General features: G+C 35.8%; 1 protein-coding gene across 1 annotated transcript; it reads right to left on the bottom strand.

Annotated features, from left to right (window-relative positions):
- Positions 1 to 10,239: 10,239 nt before the first annotated feature.
- On the bottom strand, positions 10,240 to 14,006 carry LOC104230908 (phospholipase A1-Igamma2, chloroplastic-like). Its single transcript, XM_009783815.2, has 4 exons — positions 13,331 to 14,006; positions 13,008 to 13,252; positions 12,213 to 12,704; positions 10,240 to 10,638 (listed from the first exon to the last, which is right to left on the bottom strand). Exons 1-4 carry the CDS (start codon positions 13,913 to 13,915, stop codon positions 10,395 to 10,397), a joined length of 1,566 nt encoding a protein of 521 aa, XP_009782117.1. The 5' UTR covers positions 13,916 to 14,006; the 3' UTR covers positions 10,240 to 10,394.
- Between the last annotated feature and the right edge of the window lie 13,920 nt (positions 14,007 to 27,926).

The following is a 27,926-nucleotide window of genomic DNA, read 5'->3' as shown; positions in this document are numbered from 1 at the left end:
AAAAATGCAGAAGCTGGAAGCAAATTTCAAACACCAGCAACTCCCAATAATCAGATTACTCAAGGTGATATTTCAAGCCACTATGTGCAGCAACAACAGATTACTACAGCTGGTACTAATGCGGATGGTCGACGAGCAACAACACCTAACAATTCCGGGCAGCAGCAGCAGCAGCAGAATGCAATCATAGCAGGAGCTGTAGATACACTTGTAACTGGTGAGCAGCAGCAGCAGGACATAACGTCACCAGCTATCACTTTGGAGTACAGGAATTTGCTCGATGCCTTGGTAAGTTCCAAACCACTAAACTCTATAAATACAACTCAAGTTGCTAGCACTGGACGTTTGAATAGAATCAGACAAGAAAACAAGGCTGCTTTGATTCAAAAAAAAGATTGAAATACATGACTATGTTCTTATAGACCTGCATACAGATTCAATGATATTGAAGAATGCAGTGGAAGGAGAATGGCCTATCCCTTGGTCTGTAGCAAGAGAAGTGGAGGAGATCAAACATATAACATAGGGGTCACTTAATAGTTCGTATCACATTTTGATTCTTTTAGCATTGGAAGATGCTTATAGGTTTATGTTACTCTGAGATAAAATTATAATTAAATCAGTCTTGTTTGAAACTTTTGGCTCCTTTATTTCTTGGTATTTCTCAGTGACATTGCTCAACATTATTTAACTCCATATTTTTTTCAAAATGATGTGCTTAATACACTGTGTACCACAACCCAATTACCTTCTGCGTCATGCATTATCTTCCACTCATCCTTCTGTTTATTATTCTTTTTTGAGTTATTTTTTGCATCCTCCATTTTACACCTACTGAACAGTATATTGAAAACAATAGAACTTTTGTAGAGCAATAGAAGAGACCCAATCTTCAAATAACAATTTGGATACTTCAGATTATTGATGAGACCGTTGAATTAAGCAATAGGTTAATTGTTACCAAAAGTCAAAAGAATATCAACAAACAGTAACCTAAAATGATACACAATTACATGTATCTAAGGATCAATTTCGGAACATGAATGTGCGAATAATAAACGGATGGAGTAATAATTATTGAATTACTGAACTTACAAGTTACAACAAAAGTAGTAAAAGTAACATAAAACAGAATTCAAACAAAAAAAGATAACCGTGTCATGCTTACCCAGAAAAGTTCAAGGCTGCTGGAAATGATGGAAATAGAACTGTAAAACAACATTTCGATTCACAATGCAATCCCTTGGTATATTGTGAATCAAAATGTATTTCACAATTTCACATACACTCAGAGAAGACACTCTCTTAATTGTTGCAAGTTGCACTATATAACTAGTTCGATATCACAATAGAAATTACAGAAAATCACAGTTGCTAATTACACTATATAAACTAGTTCGATTAACCATTGTATTCACACAATTAAGATTTGAAAATGATTCTAGAGAAAAGTGTTACCTGATTCATCATCATTTTGTTGAACTTCAGTACCACCAGCGGAACTATTCAAATCACAAGATTGATCATCATGTGCCTGGTCTTCAAAAGAGTTCTGATTATCCATCAACTGCTCAATATAAGGCTGGGTTGCAGAATGGTTTTGACCATCCATCAAATGCTCAATATAAGGTCGCACATCTTCATCGTCGTCTTGTTCAATTACCAGTCGGTTGCGACCTCTAGTTCGCATAGTTCCTTCTCCAAAATGAAAAAATTATCTAGCTGCATTATGCTATATTAGTACTAGATTGACTCCAACAAATCAGCAGGCCACTTGCAAAATATGAGGAAGCATCATCCAAATCTCAATATGTGAAAAATATCAACAACTCAGGTAACGCAAACAAAGCCTTGTGACAAATATTGTTCTAGAGATAAGAGTTATTTATGCACTAGGAAAATAATTATCAAGTTATAGTACCACCTTATAATATCACATTTAAATGAATACAATAAGCAAAATATAAGTAGAATAAAGCACAATAAATTCACTCAAACATCCAATATTCAAATTTCTGAAGCAAAAAAATAACACCCTTAGAGTTTATTACATAACACTTGCAACAAAAATATTCTATAAGTACCACCTATATTATTCAGAATCACATTCATTTTCTATGTTATTTTCTCCCTCAACATTAGCTTCACCATCATTTGGAGAAGGTTGAGAATCTACGCTTGTATCAATTATCATCCCATAGACACCACTTCTTACCCAATCATTATACTCATCTTCTAAAACATAAGGATTTTTTAAAAGAGCCAAGTCAGTGGCATCACTTTGCGTTGATGACTCAAACTGCACACTATTTTCCTCTCCCATATTAAAAATTTCTCGAGGTTTAATTAACCTAGGGGAAAACCATTTATGATCTTGAGGATCTTGCACAAATATTACTTGTTGAGCTTGTTCTGCAAAAATAAAGGGCTCATGACGTTCTCGATCGCGAGAGTCTATCAGGTGTGTGAAATTCACAAGTGTGAAAGCCAAGTCATCTTCCTTAATTCCTCTACCTTTGGTTACATCAACCCGATCACACTTAAATAAGATGACCTTAAATTTCTCACAGTAGTTTAACTCCATGATATCATTCAATCTGCCATAATATTTGATATTTGTAGATTTTGGAGCATTATCACTTGTACTTGCATAACTTTCAGTGTTTGAAACGACCATAACACCACTATTTTGTGTCACATTGAACTCTTCACTTTGTTTTGTTCGGAATCGATACCCATTATTAACATCGAACGAACCGAATCTTTTTGCAATGTAACTCGGTCCTTGTGATAGGACTTTAACATCCTTTAAGATGTTAGATGTGGCTTCCAACTCCTTTACCTAACCAAATATAAGATACAACTATAAATGTGGATATTTGTACAAGGATAATAATTTAACGTAAACAATGACTTAGTCCTACTACTTACTTGCTCCTTGAACCACTCATGAAATGTATCGAAATGCATACGATCAAGTTGATATTGTGTCAAACGACGTTTACGATGTGCTCTTTTGATTTCAGCAATATGTTCCCTATACATGTAACTCGCATATATCAATTTTGTTATCAAATAAGTAATATATATATATATTAAATAATAAATATAACACTTACTTTTTATAATTCTCAACCACTGTTGATTCACAATTGAAAAGCACATGCCGATGTGCTTGCAACCATGTTTTGTCATCCAACTCAAATACATCTACTCCACCGTACGACTCCCCAACAGTAGGAAAAAGAGGTTCTTCTTTATTTGTCTCATGCTCAATTTCATCACTCCATTTTCTTGAACAATAAGATCTTGAACTCCACCCTCTAAATATCGTGAGCAGAATGTCATACACTCATTTGCTATGTATGCTTCCACTATTGAACCTTCTGGACATGCACAATTACGAACATATGATTTTAAAGTACCCAAATACCTATGGAACAAAGTAATGTTATTAGTTTGATATGAGAGTATTTAACAACTAAAGACATATAACAAAGATTCAGTGATATTCTACATACCTCTCAATTGGATACATCCAGCGATAATGTACTGGTCCTGCATGTTTAGTCTCAGTTGCCAAGTGAATAACCAATTGTATCATAACAGTAAAGAATCATGGGAGGAAGAGTTTCTCCATAGTAGACAATGTTTCTAGGATTTTTTCTTCAAGTAGGTTTAACTCTTCTAGTTTTAGCTCTTTGTTACATAAAACACGAAAGAATGTGCATAGTTTAATTAAATTGAACTTACTTTTTATCTACTGATCTCTACAAGGCAAGAGGAAGAAGTTCTTGCATTATAACATGATAATCGTGAGTTTTTAGCCTAGATAACTTTCGTTTGCGAACGCAACGTGAAATATTAGACGCATAGCCATCGGGAAACTTGGCATTTTATAGTACTTCATAAAATAACTCCTTTTCCTGTTGAGACATTGTGAAAGAAGTAGCAAGAAGATATGCTCTCCCACTAGCTCGATATTGAGGCCATAAGCTTGGTCTTATTTTCATCTCTTTCAAGTCCAATCGAGCTTCTAAGTTGTCTTTAGACTTTTTACCAAGATTCAATAGTGTATAAATTAAGTTATCACACACATTCTTTTCTATGTGTATCACATCAAGATTATGGCGCACCAAGTTAAATTTCCAATAAGGAAGATCGAAAAAAATACTTCTTTTTTTCCATGTGTTTTTCATCACCCCACTTACCCCTTCACTTGACTGGCCGAGAGTAAATTTTATATCTTTAACTTGATTCAGCATAACTGACCCAGATACTGGACAAGGTGCAAGTCTTGTTTCTTTAGTCCCATCAAATGATTTCGCATCATTCCAATATTTGTGTCCCGACTTCAAGAAGCATCGATTCCCCATGTAACAAAACTTTCTGCCATGTTTCAGCCTTCTAGATTGAGTGTTTATGTTACAAGAAGGGCATTCAAATCGACCATAAGTGCACTATTCAGAGAGAGTACCATATGCAGGAAAGTCATTTATAGTCCACATGAGAGCTGCTCGTATTTGAAATATCTCCTTAGTAGAGTCATCATATGTTTCTACCCCAACATTCCATAATTCATTTAACTCTTCTATTAGAGGTTGCAAAAATACATCGATATTATTGCCAGACGCTTTGGGTCCAGAAATAAGTAAGGACAGAATGAAGAACTATTGTTTCATGCACATCTATGGAGGAAGATTATATGACATTAAAATGACTGGACATGTACTATGAACAGTTCGCATTGTACCAAATGAATTAAACCCATCAGAAGCTAATCCTTGGCGCACATTGCGAGGGTCTCCAGCAAATTTGGGATATTTACTATTCCCTTCGTTTCAATTTATGTGAACCTATTTCTTTTTTAGTCCGTGCCAAAAAGAATGACCCCTTTCCTTATTTGGAAACAATATACCTTTACACAATGATTTATAGCCACACAAAATATATGTGCCTCATTTTCACCACAAGATCAAAAGTCTTCTCTCTTTTCTTAAACTCCGTGCCCAGTCAAATGGGTTCACATAAATTGAAACGGAGGGAGTATCAAATTTTTTCCAAGCTTCAGAATCTGCAGGATATCGTAGAACTCCATCTTTGTTGCGCTCTTCATGATGCCAACACATTGCTTTAGAAGTTTTCGAAGACATAAATAGTCATTGTAGCCTTGGTTTTAAAGGAAAATACCTTAGGACCTTGGCTGGGATTTTTCTATCATCATTTTTCCATCTAAAAGATCCACAAACATTGCATTTATTGACATTCTTATTAGTAAAATCTTTCCTAAAAAGCATGCAATCATTGGGACAAGCATGAATTTTCTCATACTTTAAGCCCATGACTTCAACTATCTTTTTGGTCTCATAGAAAGGAGGCAATTTTTCTCCTTCAGGCAGTGCATCCTTCAATAGTCCAAGCAAAGCATTAAACGATTCATTTGACATTTGAACATGCATTTTGTACGGTACAGATGCATCAAAAAGGATATTTTGCTAAATTTCTTACATCCTGGATATAGTTCTTCATTTGCCTCCTTCATGAGCCGTTCAAACTTATCCACCTCTAGATGCGGTTGATTTCTAGATGGATGAGCAATATTCTCTTGTAAGTTATGCTCTATGTCACCCCCTTCACTAACGTCGGTATCCATGAACTGTGTAAAGCCTCCAAAGGCATCATGTATCATTCCTGTCATATCATAGCTCCTTAAAATTGACTGGCTGCGATTATTTGCTTGAGCATTGTTTGATCCCTTTAGAGTCTCACCATGACAAAACCAAGTATCATATGATGACATAATACCATTAATCACAAGATGATCATATGCTGCAGTCCGGTTTACTTGATGGATAAGCATACACTCCGTACAAGGACATGCAATTTGTTCTCCATCTTGTTTTTCAGAAAAAAGTTTATAAACTCCTCTACTACATCCAAATATTCTTTACTAACTCTATCACAATGCATTCATCATTTATTTCTAGGATTGTCCATGACGTTCAAGATATTCTTTTTTGTTCTATACTTACTGCAAGAACTAAAAATTCATTAGTAAAAAGAGGAAATTAATAAAAATATAGTTCAAATAAAATAACCATCTTATTAGTAGGTAATTCCATAGGTCAAAGATATCATTTTAAGAATTAAAACTATCAAACAGAAATCCATTAAAACTATCAAATAGTTAAACTATCTCTAATTTCTTCTATGGTTTCCATATATTGGTTCATTAACTTTTTAAGAATAGAATTATTAAACTTATAAATTATACTTCTTCTATGGTTTATCGTAAACTATTTAAAAATAGAATTATTACTTATAAATTATAGAAGTACCATAAGTCACATATTTTAAAATTGAAGATATTACAATTGTCAAACCCTCATTGTATATGGATATGAGCTAGCTGAATAATTTGCAAATATCAGCAATGATACAGCAATTTGCAATTTTAGAAATCTGAATAAGGTCATTCAAAGGCACACATTATTATCTTGAAGTATGATGTGTTATCATCCCTTATAAAAGATGATGAATTGTTGTACTACAATCCCTAAGTAAAGCAGAAAAAAGTTGATAGTTCAAATTTTTCTCATGGTCCAACTTCTTTCTTCACTTCACAAATTATTTATTCTTTCGATAATTTTTCTTAACTTCACTGTTTTGCCACACTCATAGCGAAAATTGAAGTGTAGATTGTTAGATAAATTGAAAAACTTTTTGATTAGTAAAACCAATAACCTATCGGAGAAACAGTTAGAGCAAAAGGATTAAATCAGTCAAGCTAAGCATATGCTTATTTCGTACAGAGGCATCAGATTTATGAAAATAAGAAAAGCTCGCATCAATTAGCAAAAAAAAAACAGTATGTATGTCAACTAGTGGATTCATATCCCGACTGGTGGTAGATTCAATGAAAACATCAATATGCATCGACGACACTTAAAAAATTTCTGAATAGTCGCAAGAATAATAATAGCCTTAGAAAATATACAGAGGAATCAATTCATAAAATAGTAGAGGAACAGAGGAGGAATGAACTCAACCAATCGCACATCAATTTAACAGCAACCCGTTATCACAAACGACTTAGCATATGCAGAAAAATTGGAGAAGACAAAAGCTCACAACACATAGGAAAATTGCAATGCAGACATTAGAGCATTGTGTTTTTGCGCTAGGCAATTATAGTTACAGCAGGACACAGTTTGATTCTTATTTTTGCAGTATCTATAAAATGCAGATTTCATTGGACAAGAAATATAGACCAAAAAAATACTGAGAACAGCCATATAACATGATTTTTACTAGATTAAATTACACAGAATCTATTGTAAATCAACCGACAAGCATCAATCCAAAATATACTGTAAATCGATTGCAGGCTACTGATTTAACAGGGGAAAAAGAGAAGTTAACAGGGGAAGAAGATGGACCGGCACTACAACAGGTTGTTGACGGAACAACGAGTTAGGAACTGATTTACTGTAAATCAATCGACCAGCATCAATACAAAATCTACTGTAAATCGATTGCAAGGAACTAATTTACTGTAAATCTATTGTAAATTGATTGGAAGAAGAGAAGTTAACACTGCCATTAACGCACTGTAAATCAATTTGAACTGATCTTCTGTAAATCGATTGTAAAATCGAAGAGAAGAGAATTTACCTGGGAAGAAGATGTGCACTGCCATTGACGCACTGTAAATCGCACTAGCGTTGATGCAGCAACAAGTTAGGGCTTTTTGGTAGCGAAGTCGATTCAACTAGTAAGGGAAACGATTCAATGTTTTCCTTCTGTTATTTTCTAATTATTTTCTAATTGGGGAGGGAAACGAAAAAAGATATTCAAAAAAAATTGGAGGGAAATATTTTCTCTTCTTTGTGAGGAGGGAAAGTTAAAATAATAAAAGATTAATTTCAATTAGTAATTTTTAGTAGTTATTATTTTTTATTGCCGGTAAAAGGATATCTTTTGCTAGCTAATGGTCATATGCCGCTAATATTTAAGCTTAAAGAATTTATTAACGACCATTGCCTTATTGCTTCTAAATAATTGCCGCCAAAGGTCCTTTTTGTAGTAGTGACTAGTGGGGGAGGTAGTCTCTCGATTGCAAAAGCAAAAAACAAGTCCCTAGCGAAGTCGCTAAAAGGAAGAAAATCGACGACCATCTTAAGAAAAATCACATAGTAAAAAGGGGAAAACTTACGAGCGAAGTTCCATGTCTCTGGAAACCTGCCGAGTTTGCCACAAGGTACTCTGTCCGCACATAGAAGTAGCTTTCCCAAAAGCGTCAATTGGCCTTATCGTCCATCTTCACCACCAAACTCTTGGTTCCTCGATGGCGCATATGAATCATCGTACCCCGAAAAAATGAGGGGCCAGGATGTGGAGCATGTACCCTAGGGAAATTCCTTGGCCGGCCAGCTCCACATACTTGATAGCATAAGAAAGAGCTTGTATGCATACGAAGAGAGTTGAGCAGGGCACACTTCATAGAAGCAGCAGAAATCCACTACTAGAGAAGGAAAGGGGAGCGTGTACCCGATAACAAAGGGATATGCGTAAAACATGCAGTAGCCCGTGCGGTGCAAATGCACTATGTTCTGCCCCGCCGGCACCATTTCGATATGATCGGGGATTCCCCACTTGGCTTTGAGCGCCGTGATCGCCATATCATCCATAGTGGAAGGAGCGAGCTTCGGTTCATCTCCGGCAGGGCTGTTAAAATAAGTCCTCATCTTCCCCCGGACGGGGAACTACCTCATCCACCGTCGGAAACCCCTCATCTTCCACCACCTCTACTCCCTCTTCGAGTAGGGATACATCACTTTCCGGTACTGGAGCACCAAGAGCTTTATCAGACTGGGAAGGAACACTAGCCATTTGTCTTCTTCGATCTAAATAAACGAGAACGATGAAGGAAAAAAAGGTAATGGTCACATATTATAGCAAAAGCAGAAGTATGAAAGGCTAGAGAAGGGGAAGGAAGTTTGCAAAGTTCTTTCTTAGACAATTGAAAAGCACAACAATCAAATGAGAGGCTTCTCCCCTATTTATAGGGACATAAATGCCTTGAGCGCGAAAACGAAGAGCCGCCAATCAAAAAATGGAAAGGACACAGGAAATGATACGGTGCCTGGGAAACGTGTGCCATAATGACGCATAACAAACATTCATGATATCCTGAATTGATATGACGATGCAATTCTGAACTGATGTAACGGTCCAATGAAACTCTTGAAGCGTCACGTCGCTACCTCGCCATAAGGACCTCGTTCCTCGCATAACATGTTCAGATTTCTCCTAATTTTTGAATCAACATAATTCGCCCATTGAACTCTCTAAGAGGCAACCCCAACGGGCGGATGGACTAACTGTATGGGACCAAATCTGACCACAAATGGATTATCCTTAAAAGGAATGGTAAGGGGTTGACCAAACCATAGTCGTATCTACGTGGCGTAATAGCGACAAGTATCTTGTTCACTGCCGAGATCGAGCCATTAGAAGGCTTGCACGACAGAATATATGTCGTAATACTTGAGTGAGTAAGAAAGAGTATAGTCAAGAGGGAGTACGCTGGTTAAAGACCGTTGGATAAAGAGAAGATTGGTAATATATATATATATATATATATATGTGTGTGTGTGTGTGTGTGTGTGTGTGTGTGCATGCATGTAGGGGGGGGGGTTCCAAAAAAGAGAAAAAGGAACAGAAGAACGGGGGGAGACCTCCGACAACAAAGCAAAAGCCTAGATTTTTGTTGCAAACCTTTGTAATCATTATTGTTGAATCAATAAAGATAGATCTCATAGTTATCAACGACATTCCTTTTTTTCCTTCTTTGCTCTTACAAGTACAGAACAATGTATCAAAGATGTAAGCTTATCGTTACGTTTGATGTCTTTTAATCATCCTAAGAAATGTTATATAAGCTCGGTCTCATTCGATTCTTGTATTCAATATGCTTAGATCTAGAGTTAATTATGTTTGGTTACGATTTATCCTCTATTTTTTTTATTAATTAGTTTAACGAAAAGCTTAGCACTTTTTGGTCAAACATAAAGTACCGTCTGTGCGGGTAGCTCATGACTAGAGGTGGATTCATTTTTTTAAGCTTATGAGTTCTAATTAAAATCTAAAAAAAGACAGTTTAATTATTATGTTTCGGATGATTTATTTATATATATTTAGTTAATTTCTAAATACAAATACAAAAAAGTTACTGAGTTCTAACAAATCGATAACTAAACTCTAGCTCAGCCTCTGCTCATGAGGGTACATCACATATTCACATTGTACATTTTGCATATACATCGAAATCCGATATATATATCTAGTGATGTACTTCTTAGTTAAGTTTTATTTTTCCGTTCATTATATTATCAAGAAGATGAAAGGCCTAAATGTTTAAGGTGATGATGAATATCAGGAGGGTGATCATCAAGTACTCTGGGACGTTCAGGTTGAATCCAACGGCCATCTTTGTCTCTAATCATCCCTTTGTTCTCATCTTGCCTCCAATTTGGTGGAACACAGTAATGATCTTTCAAGAAATCACATGCTTTGTTTACGAGTGCTATATCCCTTCCCTTTGCTAGCACAAACCTTCTTCCTTTCCCATGATATCTGTCCACACATAAACCCAAATCAACTTTAGTATTTACTATTAAAATTTACCGACTGCTTTATATGTGACCTGAAAAATAATTAAATTAGTATATATATAGAAGTTAAACTATTTAATTTCTACTCCCCTGTTCCAATTTATGTTAACTTTTTTAACTGGCACAAAGTTTAAGAAAAAATGAAGACTTTTGGAATTTGTGTTCTAAACAAGTCAAAATGGGGTCCAGAGTATTTGTGTGGTTATAAAAGTTTCTTATTAAGGGTAGAATTGAAAGTTTAAGCTAAATTGTTTCCAAATTTAGAAAAGAGTCTTTTTTTTTTGTAACGGACCAAAACGGAAATATGTTTGAATAAACTGGAACGGAGGGAGTATGAGGGGAAGGACTTTTTTCTTTTAAAATTTTTCTTAATCAGAGTTTCACACAGTGTGGATTGATCATGTGATCTACTAGTAAGAGCTGTCTGGAAGTGCAAAACAAGATAATTATGCCAATTAAACAATTTTGAATAAGTGATGACTCATCTTTCCCAATTGATAAAAAAAAATGTGAGGGTGCCCGAGCACTTTCCTTGTTTTAACATTTTCCTTTTTGAAGTCGTCGTCTATGCATTATTTCAAATCTCAATCAATAAATATGCTGAACAGTAAAATGACTACAATTTCCCACCTGTCTACCTCACAACTACCTTTACTATATAATGTTGATTGGGGGATACCCTAATATACATATATTTTCTGTTATGGACAAGATTTTAACATGATCTCATCTCCATTAATAATTCGCACCAGAAATCTCATTCTAGCCATGCTTAAAGTACTCCTTTCAGACGTGATCTTATTTTTTATTCACTGATGGTGTGAAGTTTTTATATAGTAATCGAGTAGGTAATTTTGGATTTTTCATTTGTCCAAAATTTTGGACTAGCTCTTGGAATTACGGATTGTTTTATATATCATTTCAAACAGTAGATTTTTCAATTATTTTTGCTCGTACTAATGCCATTAACGCATTAAAATTTGCAAGAAAAAAAGAACTTGAACTCTATAGATTTAGCTCACACGATTCAGAAATTAGAAACTTAGCCGTATCGCGTTTGGTGCTAACTCAACTTAAGCTATGGCTCCAACGGATTATGCATCCTCTTATTTCAAATTAAACAATCACTTATTACTTTAAAACGATCAGAAAACATGTACTTATACGCCTAGAACTTAGAAGCTAGAATTAATTTTTCAATGGACTAATTATTTGTGTAATTATTTTTTTATACCTTCGCGTGATAAATTTAAAGTCTTTTATAATCACCGGTGTAACTCATTTTTCCCATTAACCATCAAGCCTCTCTATTACGGTAGTTTGATGTTATAGTGAATTATTGTTATAGAGGAGACATATTATAACATAATATAAAAGATTGGTTAAAAAAATGTCACATTTGTAGTGAATGACTATTATATAGAAATGTTGTTATATAGTGGCCTAACGGTATATCATTGGACGTCTGAATTCAAATTCTTGGGTTGTTAGTTATGTGGAAAAAAAAAAATCTTTTAAAAAAGAAGAAAGACTAACCCGTCAAGCAAGTGTAAATGAGCCTCCAAATTATGAGCACAAACAAGATCATTAGTTGGTTTCAAGAAAGGCGAATTCTTGTGATCTAAAGCCAATTCTACTCCAACATGCGAATAACTCCACGGCAACCCTTCACAAATCTTCATAACCATTGACGGAGAATGCTCATTAAACACTAACCCAGGGGACTTTGGAACAATGTCATGAACATTCACAACTCTCAGAACTTTCACACCCAACATTTCAAGTCTTTGTTTAAACCTTGTATTTCCCACTCTTGGCCCTGCAAAGGAAAATACACCAATAGGCACAGCCCTAGTATTTGCCCTTACATTTACTCCTGTTTCCACAATATCATACGCACTCAATATTGCCAAAGCACTGCCTAAACTGTGTCCAGTCACTGTTATGCTCATTTCCTCAGTTGGGTACTTTTCTACTAATCTTTTCACCTCCGTTAGTATCTGTTCTCTTGCTGAGAACTTGCAGTACCTACATAGTACGTAGCATATAATCAATGAGTGTAACTAAACCAACGTTTTTAAGATATACACGTAAAAAAATTACTAGAGCTAAATTAAACAAATACATTAAATATTTAAAAAGTCATGTAGTTTTAATGGGTTCAACTAAATTAATGTTTTCAACAAGGAACTAGATAAAGTTAAAAAAAATCAATGAAATCTCAACAAATAAATAGTTATATATGAACGGATAACTTTAAAAGTATAATGGTTCAGTATTAAAAAAACTACTTAAATGTTGAACCTATCAAATTTAAGTTATGGATGTTACCTGCAATTCTCGTCTTTGTCAGTGTAGAGATCAAGAAACCCAGATTCGACCTTGACATTAGGATCAGGGCAAGGTATTTTGTCTGAAGATATTGGACGGAGAAAGTCCATTAAATCAGCAATCCACTCCAAACGAGTCACAGTCCCTCTCCATGAAATCGTTATGTCACGGCGGCCTAAGCGTTTCGAGGTTTCGTCATTCGAAACAGCAACATAACCAATCCAATTTGCGTTTTTGCTCCATACCTGTTGAAACATAATATAATTAAAAATATATTCTCTTTAACGGTTTAAAATTTTAGATGAAATGACCGCACACAATACCTTAGGCCAACGAGATTGTTTGAAGAAATTTGGCAAGTTAATATTTGAAGTTGCATATAGGTAACGTGTGATATCGTAGCCATAGTTGGCCATGTCTAGACCATCAAAGAATTTGTGCCGTGGAAATTTGCAGCTCCCACAGTACTTAGAATATGGATCAAAATCAAAAGCATCGTAACAAGCTTGAGCCATTTCTCCATATCGAATTAACTCATTTCGTAAAAGTGGATCTAGTGGATCAAGAATGCCTACCCAATCATCTTTGCCAAGAATTTCTAGCCAATAGTCTGCTAGTTCTGGTTCTTGAATCTTTATTGTCGTTGTACTAGTACTTTCACCTTCTTCTAATTCATCCACCATATTATTGTCCCTTTCCTTTTCGAGCTCATTGATGATAGATGTGAGAGATCGGCCAGTTTTAGAAGACAAGGAGGGTGTTCTTGTTGACAATTTGACTATATTTGGAAACTTTTGGCTAGGAAAAAAAGAAGAATAAAGCAATGAATCGGGTCTAAAACAAGTACCTTCGTGCTGATGGGGTGTACTTGTTTGGAATGTAAGAATTGAGTTAGTAAGAGAAGCCATTGAAATGTTAAAGCTTTTTCTTCTTTGGAAGATGAAACAGGATAGTTGAGATCAATGATAAGGGTGAGGGGTAATATAATGATATATATTCTTCACATTTCATCATTCAAGAGAAAGATGAAGGTTGATATAATAAGGTCCACCGAATTATTAAAAAACAATTATTTTGTTGATGTGTAGAAAAATGAAGTGAGCATGTTTCACATGGGGCCTTATATATAATCTTCAATAATAATATTCTACACCTATGAGCTTTGGAGGTTGACCTACAATGAATTCTCAAGAAGCTTCCAAATAATTAGCTTCGATTTTCTTTTTTTAATTAATGTTGATACGTGTGAAGCTATTTTAGTTTCCTCATTTCAAGAGAACTACTCCAAATATAATTTTGGTTGAAATTAAGCTACTTCCTTTCACATATGACGTGTCACCCGATGTTAATATAAAATTAATAAAGTACATAATATGTGCTATGTTGTTACTTAAGCTTTATTGCTTAACTATACTCAATTAAGAAATACTTTGACATAATATTAAACAAAATCTTTTCACACTCATTCACTTATTTCATGCTCAACATAAATATAGTAGCATCACATACCCGCTTGTAAAAGTATGAAAAATAAATGAAACTTAGCTATTAATAAAACACCTCAAAATTCATTACACGAATTCAAAATTGAGAATTGAAAAATAAATGAAAAAACAAATCAAACTCGTTCAAGTTTTTGACTAGAACTCCATATGAACTTGACAAAATCAAATTTAATGTATAGACCATGTACAAAAGGAGATCTCCTAGCAACAAATTAGCCCTTGCTTAAATGCCCACCCAAAACATTAATGACTGACGCAAAAGGTATGGATGGACATGCCCGGCCGCTATGGTTTAGGTCGTTACATTGTTTACGTCTGCAGGACCACCTCCTATCAGTAGGACATAACTAAAAAATTTATTAAGGTGATTCAAAATATAAAAAAAATAAATACACGAAGAAGTCAATGATATTCAACATAAAGTATATATACATATGGAAAAAATTATGTAATTTTCCAGTGACAAGAATGGCTGTGCTGCTGCATGGCTATAGAAATCATTAATGAGGCTTATTTATACACTCCTATTGTCTATATTGCTATTGGGACCACATCGATTCATCATAATTCATGTATTAAATGACAACATCATTACTACTTACATATCTCATATACTCGGTGTTTCATGAGTTCTAATTTTACAAATGATGTTGAGTTTCACTATTATTGTGACAAAATTACGCAGCAGATCTAATTGTTTATTATGTGTCCACTGGCTAGCAGATCTAATTATCCTCATATCGTTTGTTGTTTTTCACATGACAATCCGTCATTTCCACATGTTCATATTTTCTAGTATTTATCACATCTTAACTACTTTCTTGTACCTATCTCGAGTAATTCACACACTTAACTATCTCATGAAAATGATGTAAATATCTTTTGTTGTATTTCATATTATGTACAATGAAAATGAAACACCTGTCTCTGGAATTCATTGACCTTCACAAGCTTCTTCAATTAAAACCTTATTCAATAAGGGTACAATCAGATTTGCAGCGTGGTTGGAACTCTAATTTATCGAGAAGAAAATTTAAACATTATTTTCTTATAACCAAGAGAAAAATTAAACAAATAGAACGATAGAGAACAGAGTAGATCATGATTCATTATAATCTTTGCTGTATTACATGTAAACTTTGTTTTTAAAGAATTTGGGCCAATATGCTGTCAGTATAGTTCAATTTCCAGCTTTTATAAAACTTTAAAGACAGTTAGTGATCAATTTTGTGCCACTTCGTTAAACGACATGTCGATAAGTTACCAATTCTTCGTTAAATTTCCTTGAACACCAGGCGAATTACTCATATTTTCCATTCTAACTAGTTGAAAACTCGTATTGTCATATATGTGTGCGAGAAATCACTGGAATAAAACGACTTCCATCTGCATATCCTGGCTATTTCAATATTAGGTGAGGCATCCTTTTACAATTGTTCTTTGTTATTTGTATATATCGTAGACTCTGCTATCAGAATCTCTTCAAATTTTATCAGAAATAAAAACCTTCAAACTGTCAATAGGAAAATTTTAAAAGAAAACAAGTAACCCGCTACAACGCTTTCTCAATAGCTGGGCCTGAAATATCCATATAAGGTCTCTTCTATAGTGGGCCTAATTAGTGCAGAATCCAAAATAAAATAAAAGTTTGACCTTCCATGAGTCAACTGTTAAATTTTTGGCCCCATTAAGAAAAAAATTGGAAAAATCGCCCCGGATCGGAATTTTAAAACACATTCACTAGTATTTTGAAGCACTCGCAAGAATTTTAAAGTGCCAGAATTCTGATGATCACCAGAATTTCAGCAATGATGCTGGAAAGTTTTGGTGATCCATCAAGATTTGTAGCAAAATCATGACGATTACCATAACTATTTTGTGCTTTAAAATTCTGGCAATTGGAGGAAAAACAATTGCCAAGCAAACTTTAAAATTGTGACATGGGTTTTTTCCCCTAACTTCTGTTATCGTAGTTGAAAAATCAATAGTTAACCAATTTTTTTCTTTTTTTGATTGTGGGGAGGTTATGAGTGGGGGAAGGACGAGGACAGGGTTGTTAGTAAGAATCAAAACCTTATTTTTTTCAAAGGGGATTATAGTTGTTAAGTATTATATTTTGGTCTCATTTAAAATTAGAAGAGTACGCTTGTTTTGTTATAATGGTTTATTGTGCTTTAGGAAACAAAGTTAAAAAAACTCTTGGTACTACTAGTGTATAAAAATTATTACCTAACTTGTAAATGGATCTTTGTGAGATTCTAAATACCTTCTAGTTAACGAGTGCGTATGAAGGATTTAATTTAGTTATATTTTGTGTGTTTACTACTCCCTCCGTTCCAGCTTAGGTAAACCTATTTCCTTTTTGGTCCGTTACATATTAGTAACGTCGTATTATCCATCCGAAGAAGTAGCAGGCCAGGCACTGGTCTTTCTATCTTCTGGCTGTTCCCAGAAGGAATTTCCGAGCTTTTGAAATAATAGCTGTGGCAAGAATGACTCATTTCTAAATTTGGAAACAATTTAGTTTAAATTCCAATTCTACCCTCAATGAGAAACCTTTATAACTACAAAAATACTCTGGGCCCCTTTTTGACTTGTCTAGGACTACAAATTCAAAAAGTCTTTATTTTTTCTTAAACTTCGTACCCAGTCAAACAGGTTCACATAAATTGGAACGGAGGAAGTAGTTATTTTTTGAGTAATTTTAATGACGTTTTTATTACAAAGCTCACTTTTGTATTTTGTTGATGCGCGACAAGTTATGAGCTTAAACATTAGAAGAAAAGGATAAAAAGGTTCAAGAACATATAAGATATAGTCTTTTGATATTTGAATATGATGTTCTAGAAATCGAATAGCGACAAATAATGAAGATTCAAGCAATAGATATTGGAATTTAGAGTTTGGATAAATAGTTTCCTCAAAAAACATATAATCTCCCAATTTACGAAGAGTTTTATCATTATTATTCACGAAAAAAAAAATTGAGTTTAGTTTCAACGGTTTAAACGGCTTGTCATTTTGATACTCTTAAATAAAGTTATAATTTTTTATACAGAAAACTATCAAGTCTATGCACCCACCAGCGCGTCCAGGGCTTCAGGTGCACTGCAACACACTGTGGTGACAAGATTCTTTTTTCATGGTTAATTTTGGAATTTTCTTTCCTTACCCCTTGACCTATATAAGGTTTGAACTCGTCCTAATCATGTTATCTGAAGTTTTACAACCACACCAAAAGGTTTTTAACACTTTTGATTGAAGTTTTGAACGAAGGAACAATTGAGAGAGAGATTTTATTCTCCAACCTGATTGTAATATTTTTTTTCTTCTTCACTTTTCTATGCTTTGTAACACGAAATCCTTTACGGAGTAATTTTTTTTATGAGAACTTGATGATGAATTAGTTTAGACTTTAGTTTCTTGTTTTAATATTCGCTGTGTATAATTGATGGTATATCCTTTGTTATTAACTCTATTACTATATTCAAGAGAAGTAATAAAGTTGATAATGTACTTGATTTGATTCTCGTTATTTAAGAGAAAACTATTTTATAGGACTAATTCTTTACAACCCATTTGTTCGAGAGAATAGTTATTTAAGCATCGAGATATTCATGAGAAGTTCCAATAATCATGACATTTGTTACTTATTGACTATACATTTGTTGAACTCTTAATGCCTTCTAGAATAATTAGACTATGGTTATTCGAGAGAAGATTTAGTTTGCTTGATTTTAGAGATAGATGATTAAATTCGAGCTTAGAAGTAATTAATATTTATGTTCAAAACTATATATTAACTCAAGAAGTGAAATTTGAATTAATCATCTCAAGTCAAGTCCCTTGTCTTCTTCCTTTGGTAAAACTTTTCAATATTAGTTTAGAACTTTAGACACTTTAAATTCCTGTTTTAGAAATTTAAGAAAACATACTTGAATTTTATACTTTCACTTAGCCAGTATGAAATTAATTGATAACTTATCCAGTCCATGTGAGTTCAACACTTTTCTATACTATCTTTGACGCATCACGAGCTTAATTGTATTACTGTATTATATGCTCGTCAAATTTTGACGTTGTTACCGAGGACTGACAACGATTGTGAATTGATTCTTAGTGTTTTTAGTATAGATATAATTTTATAACTTTTTTTAGGAATTACTCTCTCTGTTCCAATTTATGTGAACCTATTTTCTTTCTGGTCCAGTCCAAAAAGAATGACCCCTTTCTAAATTTGGTAACAATTTAGCTTAAACTTACAATTCTGCCCTTAATGAGAAGCTTTTATAACTACACAAATAATCTGGGCCCGTTTTTGGCTTGTTTAGTACCACAAATTTCAAAAGTCTTCATTTTTTCTTAAACTTCGTGCCCAGTCAAACAAGTTCACACAAATTCGAAAGGAGGGAGCAACTTTTTTTTTTATTTGTTAACTTGTCTTTAAGATTTCTTTTCTAGTGCCTGACACATGCTAGGGAGAATTGTTTGAAGAAAATATTCCTAATATTGAATTTCAAGTGTTATGAAGATGGAGTACAACCAGCCTAAGAAAATAATTACAGAGTTAGCATGTGAATGTCATTAAAAGTCAAATATCCATTTTAAATGTGGTGAAAATCATTAATGATTTGATTGTCAAGCAGGTAAACATTACTTCTATAAATCATATTATGCTCATTCTTGTATGACTGACCTCCACCTCTAGGGCGGCCCCTACCCACCTGCTCCCCGCCTCTGGCCAACCGGACGGGTGGTGCGGTAATCATGGGCCGATGGTCCTGCTGCACTGCATTGTCCCAAAGCCTGGGATACAACCTCTTCATGTGTCCTAGCTCCCCGCACTAAAAACAACCTCTCTGAGTGGAGAACTGTTGACTCTAGGTCTGATCCTGATAGCCTGAATACCCACTGGAGAAACCCTGAATAGTCGGCAGACGGTAAGTACTCTCTGAAATAACGCGGAAGTAGGGTCGCGCTAAAACACCTCGAGTAGGCAGTGGTGATGAATGTATGGGCCTGCTAGGATGTCCCCTTATAAACTGACTCATGCCCCCAGACAAGGCACCACTGAATCCACCAAAATGCGAAGGTCACTTATCCTTTGATGCAAACTCTCTACTCTGGTTACAGATATGCCCGATCCTCCAAGCTGTCTACACAACCTGAAGGAATGGAGTCCCTATCTCTACCTCACAGGCCATAGAAACCTGAATCTCAGGGTGCAGACATACAATAAACCTTCACACTATCTTTGCATATGTGGGGAGTATGATAGCTGCATGACGAGACAAGTTAGTGAATCTCACCTTGTAGTCGGTCACAGACATCTTACCCTTTCGGAGCTGCTCTAACTGAACTCGAAGCTCCTCTCTATCTCTGAAGGTGGAATATACTTCTCCAAGAAAAGATGTGTAAACTGATCCCAAGTCAAGGGAGGTGAACTTGCTAGCCTGCTCTGGATATAAGACTGCCACAATCTACGAGCATTGCCCTCTAGCTAAAATATGGTGAAGCCCACCCCGTTGGACTCCACTACTCCCATATTATGCAGCCTATCCCTACAACAGTTAATGAAATCTTGTGGGTCCTCTGACCACTCGCCATTAAAGACAGGAGGATGAAGCCTAGTCCATCTGTCCAATCGCTTCTGCTCCTCAATGGTCGTGGTTGGTTTGGTCTCTTGTTTAACTGTTGTAACCGGCTAAGCCCCGCATGTAGGTAGTGCACCTGGGATCTGATAACCGGTATCAGCATGCCCTGGAGAATGAGCGGTAGGGCTCTATGCTCCCCCTCCTGCCTGAGATAGAGTTGAATCCGCTGGAAATAGCCTATCATGGGTCATAAAATTCATGAACCGCAACATATGGCCCATAACCTCCTGAAAGTCTAGTGCGGTCATAAAATTTATTAGGGTCAGCTCAGCTGCATGCACCTCGTCAATTTATTAGGTCAACTCAGTTGCATGTACCTCATCCTGCTCTTCAATAACAGGATCCTCCACCGGATCCACTGGTTGTACTAGAGGATCAACTCTAGGACGCCATCATTCTCTAATGGGGGTCAAGGCCCTCCCTCAATCTCTACCTCTAACAATCGGGGGAGAAGCCCCTTTGTCATCGGGTACAGCCGTAGCGCAAGTTCTCACCATATGTGACAGAATAAGAGAAATATGCTTAGCACAACATCAATTGCACGATAAGAGATGAAGAAAGAGAAGTTTCCTAACAACTTATATCCTCTTAAAGATATGTACTGATGTCTCCGCACCGATCTGCAAAACTCTACTAGGACTGCTCATGTCTCCATGTGATGCGTCTATGCACCCGTATAACCACAAGAAGTAATTGTCTCGGTACCTGCAAAATCAGTGCATAAGTGTAGTATGAATAAGTAAATCAACGCGTAACCATTAAGTATCTAGTCTAACCTCGAAGAAGTAGTGACGAGGGGTAGACTTGACACTTAATAGTGGTAAAATAATAAAATACATAAAGTAGACAAATATGAATCTATTAGGACCCAGCCAACCATTTTATGTATTGTAGCCTTGTTCCGTTATTTATTGCTTCTTCTATGCTTGTTTGTGGCTATGTAATTTGCCGGGGGTGGTTGGCTTGGTTCAGGAATATTTCGGAGAGAATTGTAACACTTAGTCCCAAGGTTAGAATCTTAAGTTAGAAGAGTTGATGGAGTTTGACTTATATGTAGACGACTCCGGAATGGAGTTTTGATGGTTTTAATAGTTTTGTATGGTGATTTTAGACTTAGGCGTATATCCGGATATTAATTTGGAGGTCCGTAGGTTGGTTTGAGGCTTTTTGGCGAAAGTTGGAAAGTTGAAGTAGATGCGGAAGAGGTTGAGGGCCTCAGAGACCGCAGATGCAGTGGGGTATCCGCTTAAGCTAACTTGCAGAAGCGAAACTTCGTCCGCAAAAGAGAAAAGGGCTGGAGGCTGTTAGATTGCAGAAGTGACTTTTGAATCGCACCTGTGGAACCACATATGCGGTTAAGTGAACCACATGTGCGAAATCGCTAAGGCAGTGTATTAAAACAAGGGCTTGGTCATTTTGTTCTCATTTTGGATTTTTGAGCTAGGTTGAAGGCAATTTGTGAGAGGCTTTTTGCTACAATTGAAGAGGTAAGTGCAGATTCATCATTTTTATTGATAGGTATTGATTATCCATTGATTATTACACCTAGTTTATGTAAATTTGAATTGAAATTTGGGATTTTTGAACACGTTGTTGGAGAGAGAGATTTGGTAATTTGGGGGTCGATTTTGGATGGAATTGAAAAAAATTAGTATGGTTTGCTTCGTATTGAATGAGAGTTCGGAATTTATGAATTTTGTCGGGTTCCGAGATGTGGGCCCAAGGTTGACATTTTGGGTTGACTTTCCGATTTTGATTAAAGATTCTAGTTTAATCATTTGATATTGATTCCTATGGCTATTATTGGTAGTATTAATTTGTTGTGACTAGATTAAAGTCGTTCGGAGGCGATTCGTGAGGCAAGGTCTTGTTGGAGTATTGAGTTGCGCGCTTTGAGGTAAGTAGAACATTTAAACTTGAATTTGAGGGTATTTAACCTTGAGAACTATGTTACATGAAAGATATTGGGGTGACATATGCGCTAGGTAAAGGGCGTGTGTACGTGCACCAGTGTATTCATGGTTTAGGGAGGCCTATATGCTATTACCGAGATTGTTTTACTATCATATCTTGTTATCCCCTCGTTTTCCCTACTTGTTTGATCATTTGAACTGTGATTCATGTTAAACATCATGTCTAGGCTAAGTGCTATTTGTTTGAGACTTGATAGGGCTAATCTTGTTGTGTCAGAGCTATATGCCTTATTTGTGCACATATTCTCAGTCATGATGTTATATTCGTGTATGATATCTCTGCCCAGTACTTCTTATTTGATACCTCACATGTTGTTGATGACTCTTATGTGTAACATTTTTAAACTGAGCATTTATGCATTTATCTGATACATGAATGGTAAATGATTGAGTTTGGGCCATTGTACCGGTTTGGTATAGATTTTGAGGTGACGTATACTCCAGGCCCATACTGGGTTAAGTGTTATTATTTTGGGGTGGCACGTGCACCAGGCCTCACTATTGGCTAAATGATTATGATTAGCGCTTAGGCATGATCCACCTTTTCGGAGTCTTACATGCCAGTTGAGGGTACAAGCACACTATTTTATATATGTGCTTTGATGATGGGCAGTTATGCCAGGCACCCGTACAATGCTAAGTGTGACTATTGATGGATTCACCGTGATATTGTTGATTGATATGTATACTTGACATGTAGGCATAGAGGTGTACCTTTCACATGCTAACTATTAAATGAAATGCTTTATTCATATTGAACTTTAACTGTTATACTTGAAAGCATGTCTAAATTTCTGAAATGAGAATAAGCTGAACATGATATCATTGAGTTATTTAATTCTACGTTTTTTCCTTTATATTCTGAGTTGTTACCGATTATTGATATTGGCATTTGACTGTTGTTTTGAGCTCGTTACTGCTTTCAGCCCAAGGTTAGTGTTGTTACATATTTAATACATAGGGTCGGTTGTACTCATACTACACTCTGCAATTCGTGTGCAGATCTAGGTACATTCGGTCAAGGTGATTTTTAGACTTGAGTTGTTGCTAGCTTTTGGGAGACTATGAGACAGTTGTTATGTCATCCACAGTTCTTGAAGTTCTCTTTTAGTTATCCCTATCTTTACTCTTCTATTATTCAAACAATTGTATTAGAGGATTTTGTTTGTATCATGTTATTCAATAGTACCCGCGTACTCATTGATTACCAATTTTGGGGTTGGCTATAGCAGTATTATGGTTTTATTCTCAAATACTTTATGATATTCTTCCTCTATTGAGTTATTAGACCATGTTTATTCAATTCATTGTTATTATGTGATTGTTGTCTTACCCAGAGGGTTGGTTGAGGTGTCATCATGACTTGTGAATTTTGTATTGTGACAAACTGGTATTAGAGCACTAGGTTGCTTAGGCCTGACGAACGAGCAAGTTTAGTAGAGTCTTGCGGATCAGTATGGAGAAGATTGTACTTATCTTTGAAAGGCTACCAAACTATTAGGAAACTCCATTTTCTTGCATTCTTATCACGCGAATTTGTTATTTTCGAAGTCTGAACCTTGACTATTCTATTCTCTCACAGATGGTGAGGACACGTGCGACTAGATCAGGCGGATGGCCACCGGTGCCACTAGTACGGGCCACGAGAGGCCGATGCTGCGTTAGAGGCCGAGGTGTGGCTCGTACTACAGCCAGAGCAGCACCTATGGAGACACCATTTGCTCTAGTTGAGGAGCAAGTACCAGATGTTGTTGAGCAGTCTGGTCCAGTTCAGGCATAATAATGCCCATCATTATTTTTGGCCTTTAGGAGGCCTTAGCAAAGATTTGGATAGTGTGCATAAGCCTAGCTTAGGCGATTTTGGTTCCAGCTGCACTAGCCACTTCATAGGCTAGGGGAGGTGCCCAGACTCCTGCCGCTCGTACTCTAGATCATCTAGCTTAGGGACTCCACACACTGAGGGTACTACTAGCCCAACCGGTTGCTGCTGCTCGGGCCGAGATTGGCCCACCTATTAGTGATGAGGAGCATAAGAGATTGGAGTGATTCGGTAGGCTTAAGCCTCCAGAGTTCACGGGGAGGAGTCAGAGGATGCTCAGGATTTCGTAGATTGGTGTTAGCGGATTCTTCGCACAACGGGTATTTTTGAGACCAATGGAGTTATATTTACCACGATTCAACTGACAGGGGAAGCCTACTATCACACCCCTTTTTTACCCCCAAAAGAAGATATGTGTATGTTGGATTGTTGTGGATTAAAGAGTTTTTCCATTAAAGTGACAATTTTGAAATATGGATTATTTTATTGTTCAGAGTCACCACTTGGAATTGATTTTTAGGTGTTCCAAGTCACCTTTTATTTGAATCCCTATGCAAAGGAAGGTTTGACTCTTTTCACCATTGGTCTGTGAAAATAAAGTCCGAGTAAGAAATTCTATTGACCGGGGAGAAGGTGTAAGGCATTCCCCGAGTCCCGTGGTTCTAGCACGGTCGCTTTATTGACTTATAGCCTATTTGGCCAAGCTTCTTTTTGGCCAAAAGTACTTTTTTAGGCCAAAAGCACTTTTGGCCAAAAATTGAGGTGTTTGGCCAAGCTTTTGGAAGGAAAAAGTGCTTTTGAGGAGAAGCAGAAGCAGTTTTGGAGAAGTAGAAAAAAGTAGCTTCTCTCCAAAAGAACTTTTTTGAGAAACACTTTTGAGAAAATACACTTAGAAGCAGTTTTTTAAAGCTTGGCCAAACACTAATTGCTGCTCAGAAGTGCTTTTCAAACTAATTAGCCAAACACAAACTGCTTATAACCAAAAGTACTTTTGAGAAAAGCATTTTTTGAAAAAAAAAGCACTTCTCAAAATAAGCTGATTTTTGCAGCTTGGCCAAACGGGCTATTAAACTTGGCGTGAATTAATTTTGGATAAGCTGTGCCTTATTGGTTTCTGTGTTTTACCTATCCGCTTTTATTGCTTGCATTTATTAAAATATGTGTTGAGTAAAACTTAAATATTCGTCATCACACTACGCAAGCGAATGTGTGATCGAGACGAAATTTATTAATTTATCATAATTGCGCTACGCAAGCGAATCCGCAAGTATGGCAAAAGGATTAGTAATTAACTAGAGCTATTGGATATGGTATGAGATTATTGAATTAAATTATTGAATATTAAATATCACGCTATGCAAGTGAGTCCATGAATGAAAAAGTTAAAGCTCACCTATTAGTTGCTTAGAATTAAATTATTTTTAAAATAATAATAGTTAAGTTATTTATTTAAACAACAATAAAAAAATGGATTTTATTAAAATTATTTGACTAAACTAAAATGTAAGAACTAATTGAAATTATTTTAAGAGAATGTACCAGCGTATTCTATTTACTTTGTCAACATTAGGCTTGCCAAAATTATTCTTAATTAGGCCTAAAGTGTAGCAGACCTTACATGCAAAAAAAAACCTTATTGAAGTTGCCAATGATATAGGGAACGAATGCATATGGAAGCGTGATTAACTGGAAAACTTAATCCATATTACCTAGACTCTCATGGAAAAGTCAAGTAAGAATAACACTATGTAAAACCTCGTACCTTCAGAGAGAAATGATCTTTAAATTAATAGAACTGTTTTCTAGCAAATGTGGACTTAACAAGTAATAGAATATCATTTTTTTAAGCTTCACTAAAATCAGAATCGAATTTAGCTTAAAAAATTGATCTTGCACATGAATTCTAAATCTCATACATCACATGTAAAAATAAGGACCCAACTACATACAGAAAATTATTACTTTATTACCAACTTACAACCAAACATAAAAGATTTTGCAATTCTAACATTTATTTTTCAACAATCAAGAGATAGAATAAGAGGCAGAAAACAACCAAGAGATAGAATAAGAGGCAGAAGAAACTAAAATGATTTCAAGCAATCAAGTCTTCCTCATTCCATTCATATCATGAAAACTACATTACAATGTTAAGAAAAGTACCTAGGCTGCAGAAACAGCAAAAGGAGGCAATAGGGATGAACTTTGTTATCCACTATCCAATGAGCGCAACAAGAGTGTCGAAAATTACAGCAAACAAATAGCATTAATTTGAAGCGGACAGCAAACTTGTAACAAACAGAAACTCAGAAACTTGAAACCAAAGAAAAAGATAGAAGTTGTTTCTATACAACTTCCTCCAAACCAACAAGACCTTAAAAGAAAATAATCTAGAAAAAATCTTTAGTATTTTGCAAGCTCCAATAGCTCTCTCTTTTCTTTTCTTTTTCTCTGATGTTCTCCCCCCAAGTTGAAAGAAAGACCCTCCCTTTATAGGAGAGGGAAGCCTTGAGTCCATTAAAATCTACCTTTTGGACATACCTTTTTATCAAAAATCTGTCCAAGAGACACTATTTCACCAAACAAGGACAAGACTTTTTTGGAATTTAGTACTCCCTATAGTCTTTGAATAGTAAAAAGCAAACATGGTAGTAACCTACTCTCATGAGTAATATATCTACCCTTCAGCTTTAAACCAAATATGTACCACCCCTAGTGATTTTGAAACAAAACACTAAATAGATAATTACATTCGAACCACAAAGGAACAAGAAAAAATAGAACCAAAATTACTAGAGGCATTCAATCCAATGACAACTAATATACTATCAAAAGAATAGCCTAAACAATCGAGCAACTAAATTGACAAGTAATTCTACCGGAAAGCTGAAATTTAGTCAATTAGCTGTCGAATCAAATATGAATTACGAGACGACAATTAGAAGCTAAAAAGTTATGATCTCGAATCGTAAAACTAAATTTGAAGCTAATTAAAGTACATGTTAACCATGAAACACACTGGTGAAATTAATATTCTAAACATTGACAAAATCAAAAGCTAGATTAAACGCGAAGTAGATGATCACAAACAGAATTAAACTAAAAAAACTACAAATCGAACACAAAAGAAAACACAAAATCAGAGACGTGGGTAAAGGGATTCGAGGTTTTACCACCCGAGGGGATTCACTGCTAACTCGAGCAAAAAGAAGGTGCCCGGGATCTCGAGCAACAGTTGTCCAACCTTGAAACACTCATTTCATTCCGGCAAATGCTAAAACAGAGGGATTCCAGCATTATGCCGGAAGGAAAAGAGGGTTCTTGGGTCGAAAGAAGCAAAGATGGAGAAGCGATAATGGTTTTGGTTGGTCGCAACAGTGATTGCTCGCCGGAAAAAGTTCACCAAAAAATGACTATTACAATTCGGCTCTAAGACCAATGCCAAATGGTACATCAAGTCGAGTTATAAACATCCATGTAAGTGGTACGGGGTGAAGTGGCTTGAAAACTCACGATTTTGAGCAAAATTGGTGGCGGCTAGGGATCCTAGATCTAAAATTCATTGAGTTTGAGGAGTTTTTGGAGGTTTTGGTTTGGATATATGGAAAAAGGAGAGTAAGAGGATGAGATGATGAAGTTTTGGGGTTGTTTGGATGCCGGTGGACGGCGACAGGCGGTGGTGCTGCCATAAAGAGGGGCAGCAGCGGCAAAGATAGAGTGGGAGAGAAGAGAGGGGGCTCTAGAGGTTGGGAGAGTAAAATGGGGCAAACAATCTGATTAAAGAGCCTCTTATATGACAAATAAAATTGATTATGGTCCATTGGATTAAAAATAATAGAAGGCTGAGATTTGATCTCTGTGACTTAAACAAAGCGACGTAGTTTTCTCCTTAAACTACGTCGGTTTAGCCCCCTAGCCTGGCAGCCCTCTCAATTGACCTTGATATTTCACTCTTAGCTACCTAACCA

Source organism: Nicotiana sylvestris, chromosome 9, assembly GCF_000393655.2.
Source record: "Nicotiana sylvestris chromosome 9, ASM39365v2, whole genome shotgun sequence".
In the NCBI taxonomy this organism is placed as follows: Eukaryota; Viridiplantae; Streptophyta; class Magnoliopsida; order Solanales; family Solanaceae; genus Nicotiana; species Nicotiana sylvestris.
The sequence above is the reverse complement of the archived record's forward strand: the minus strand, read 5'-3'. Positions and strand labels throughout refer to the sequence as shown.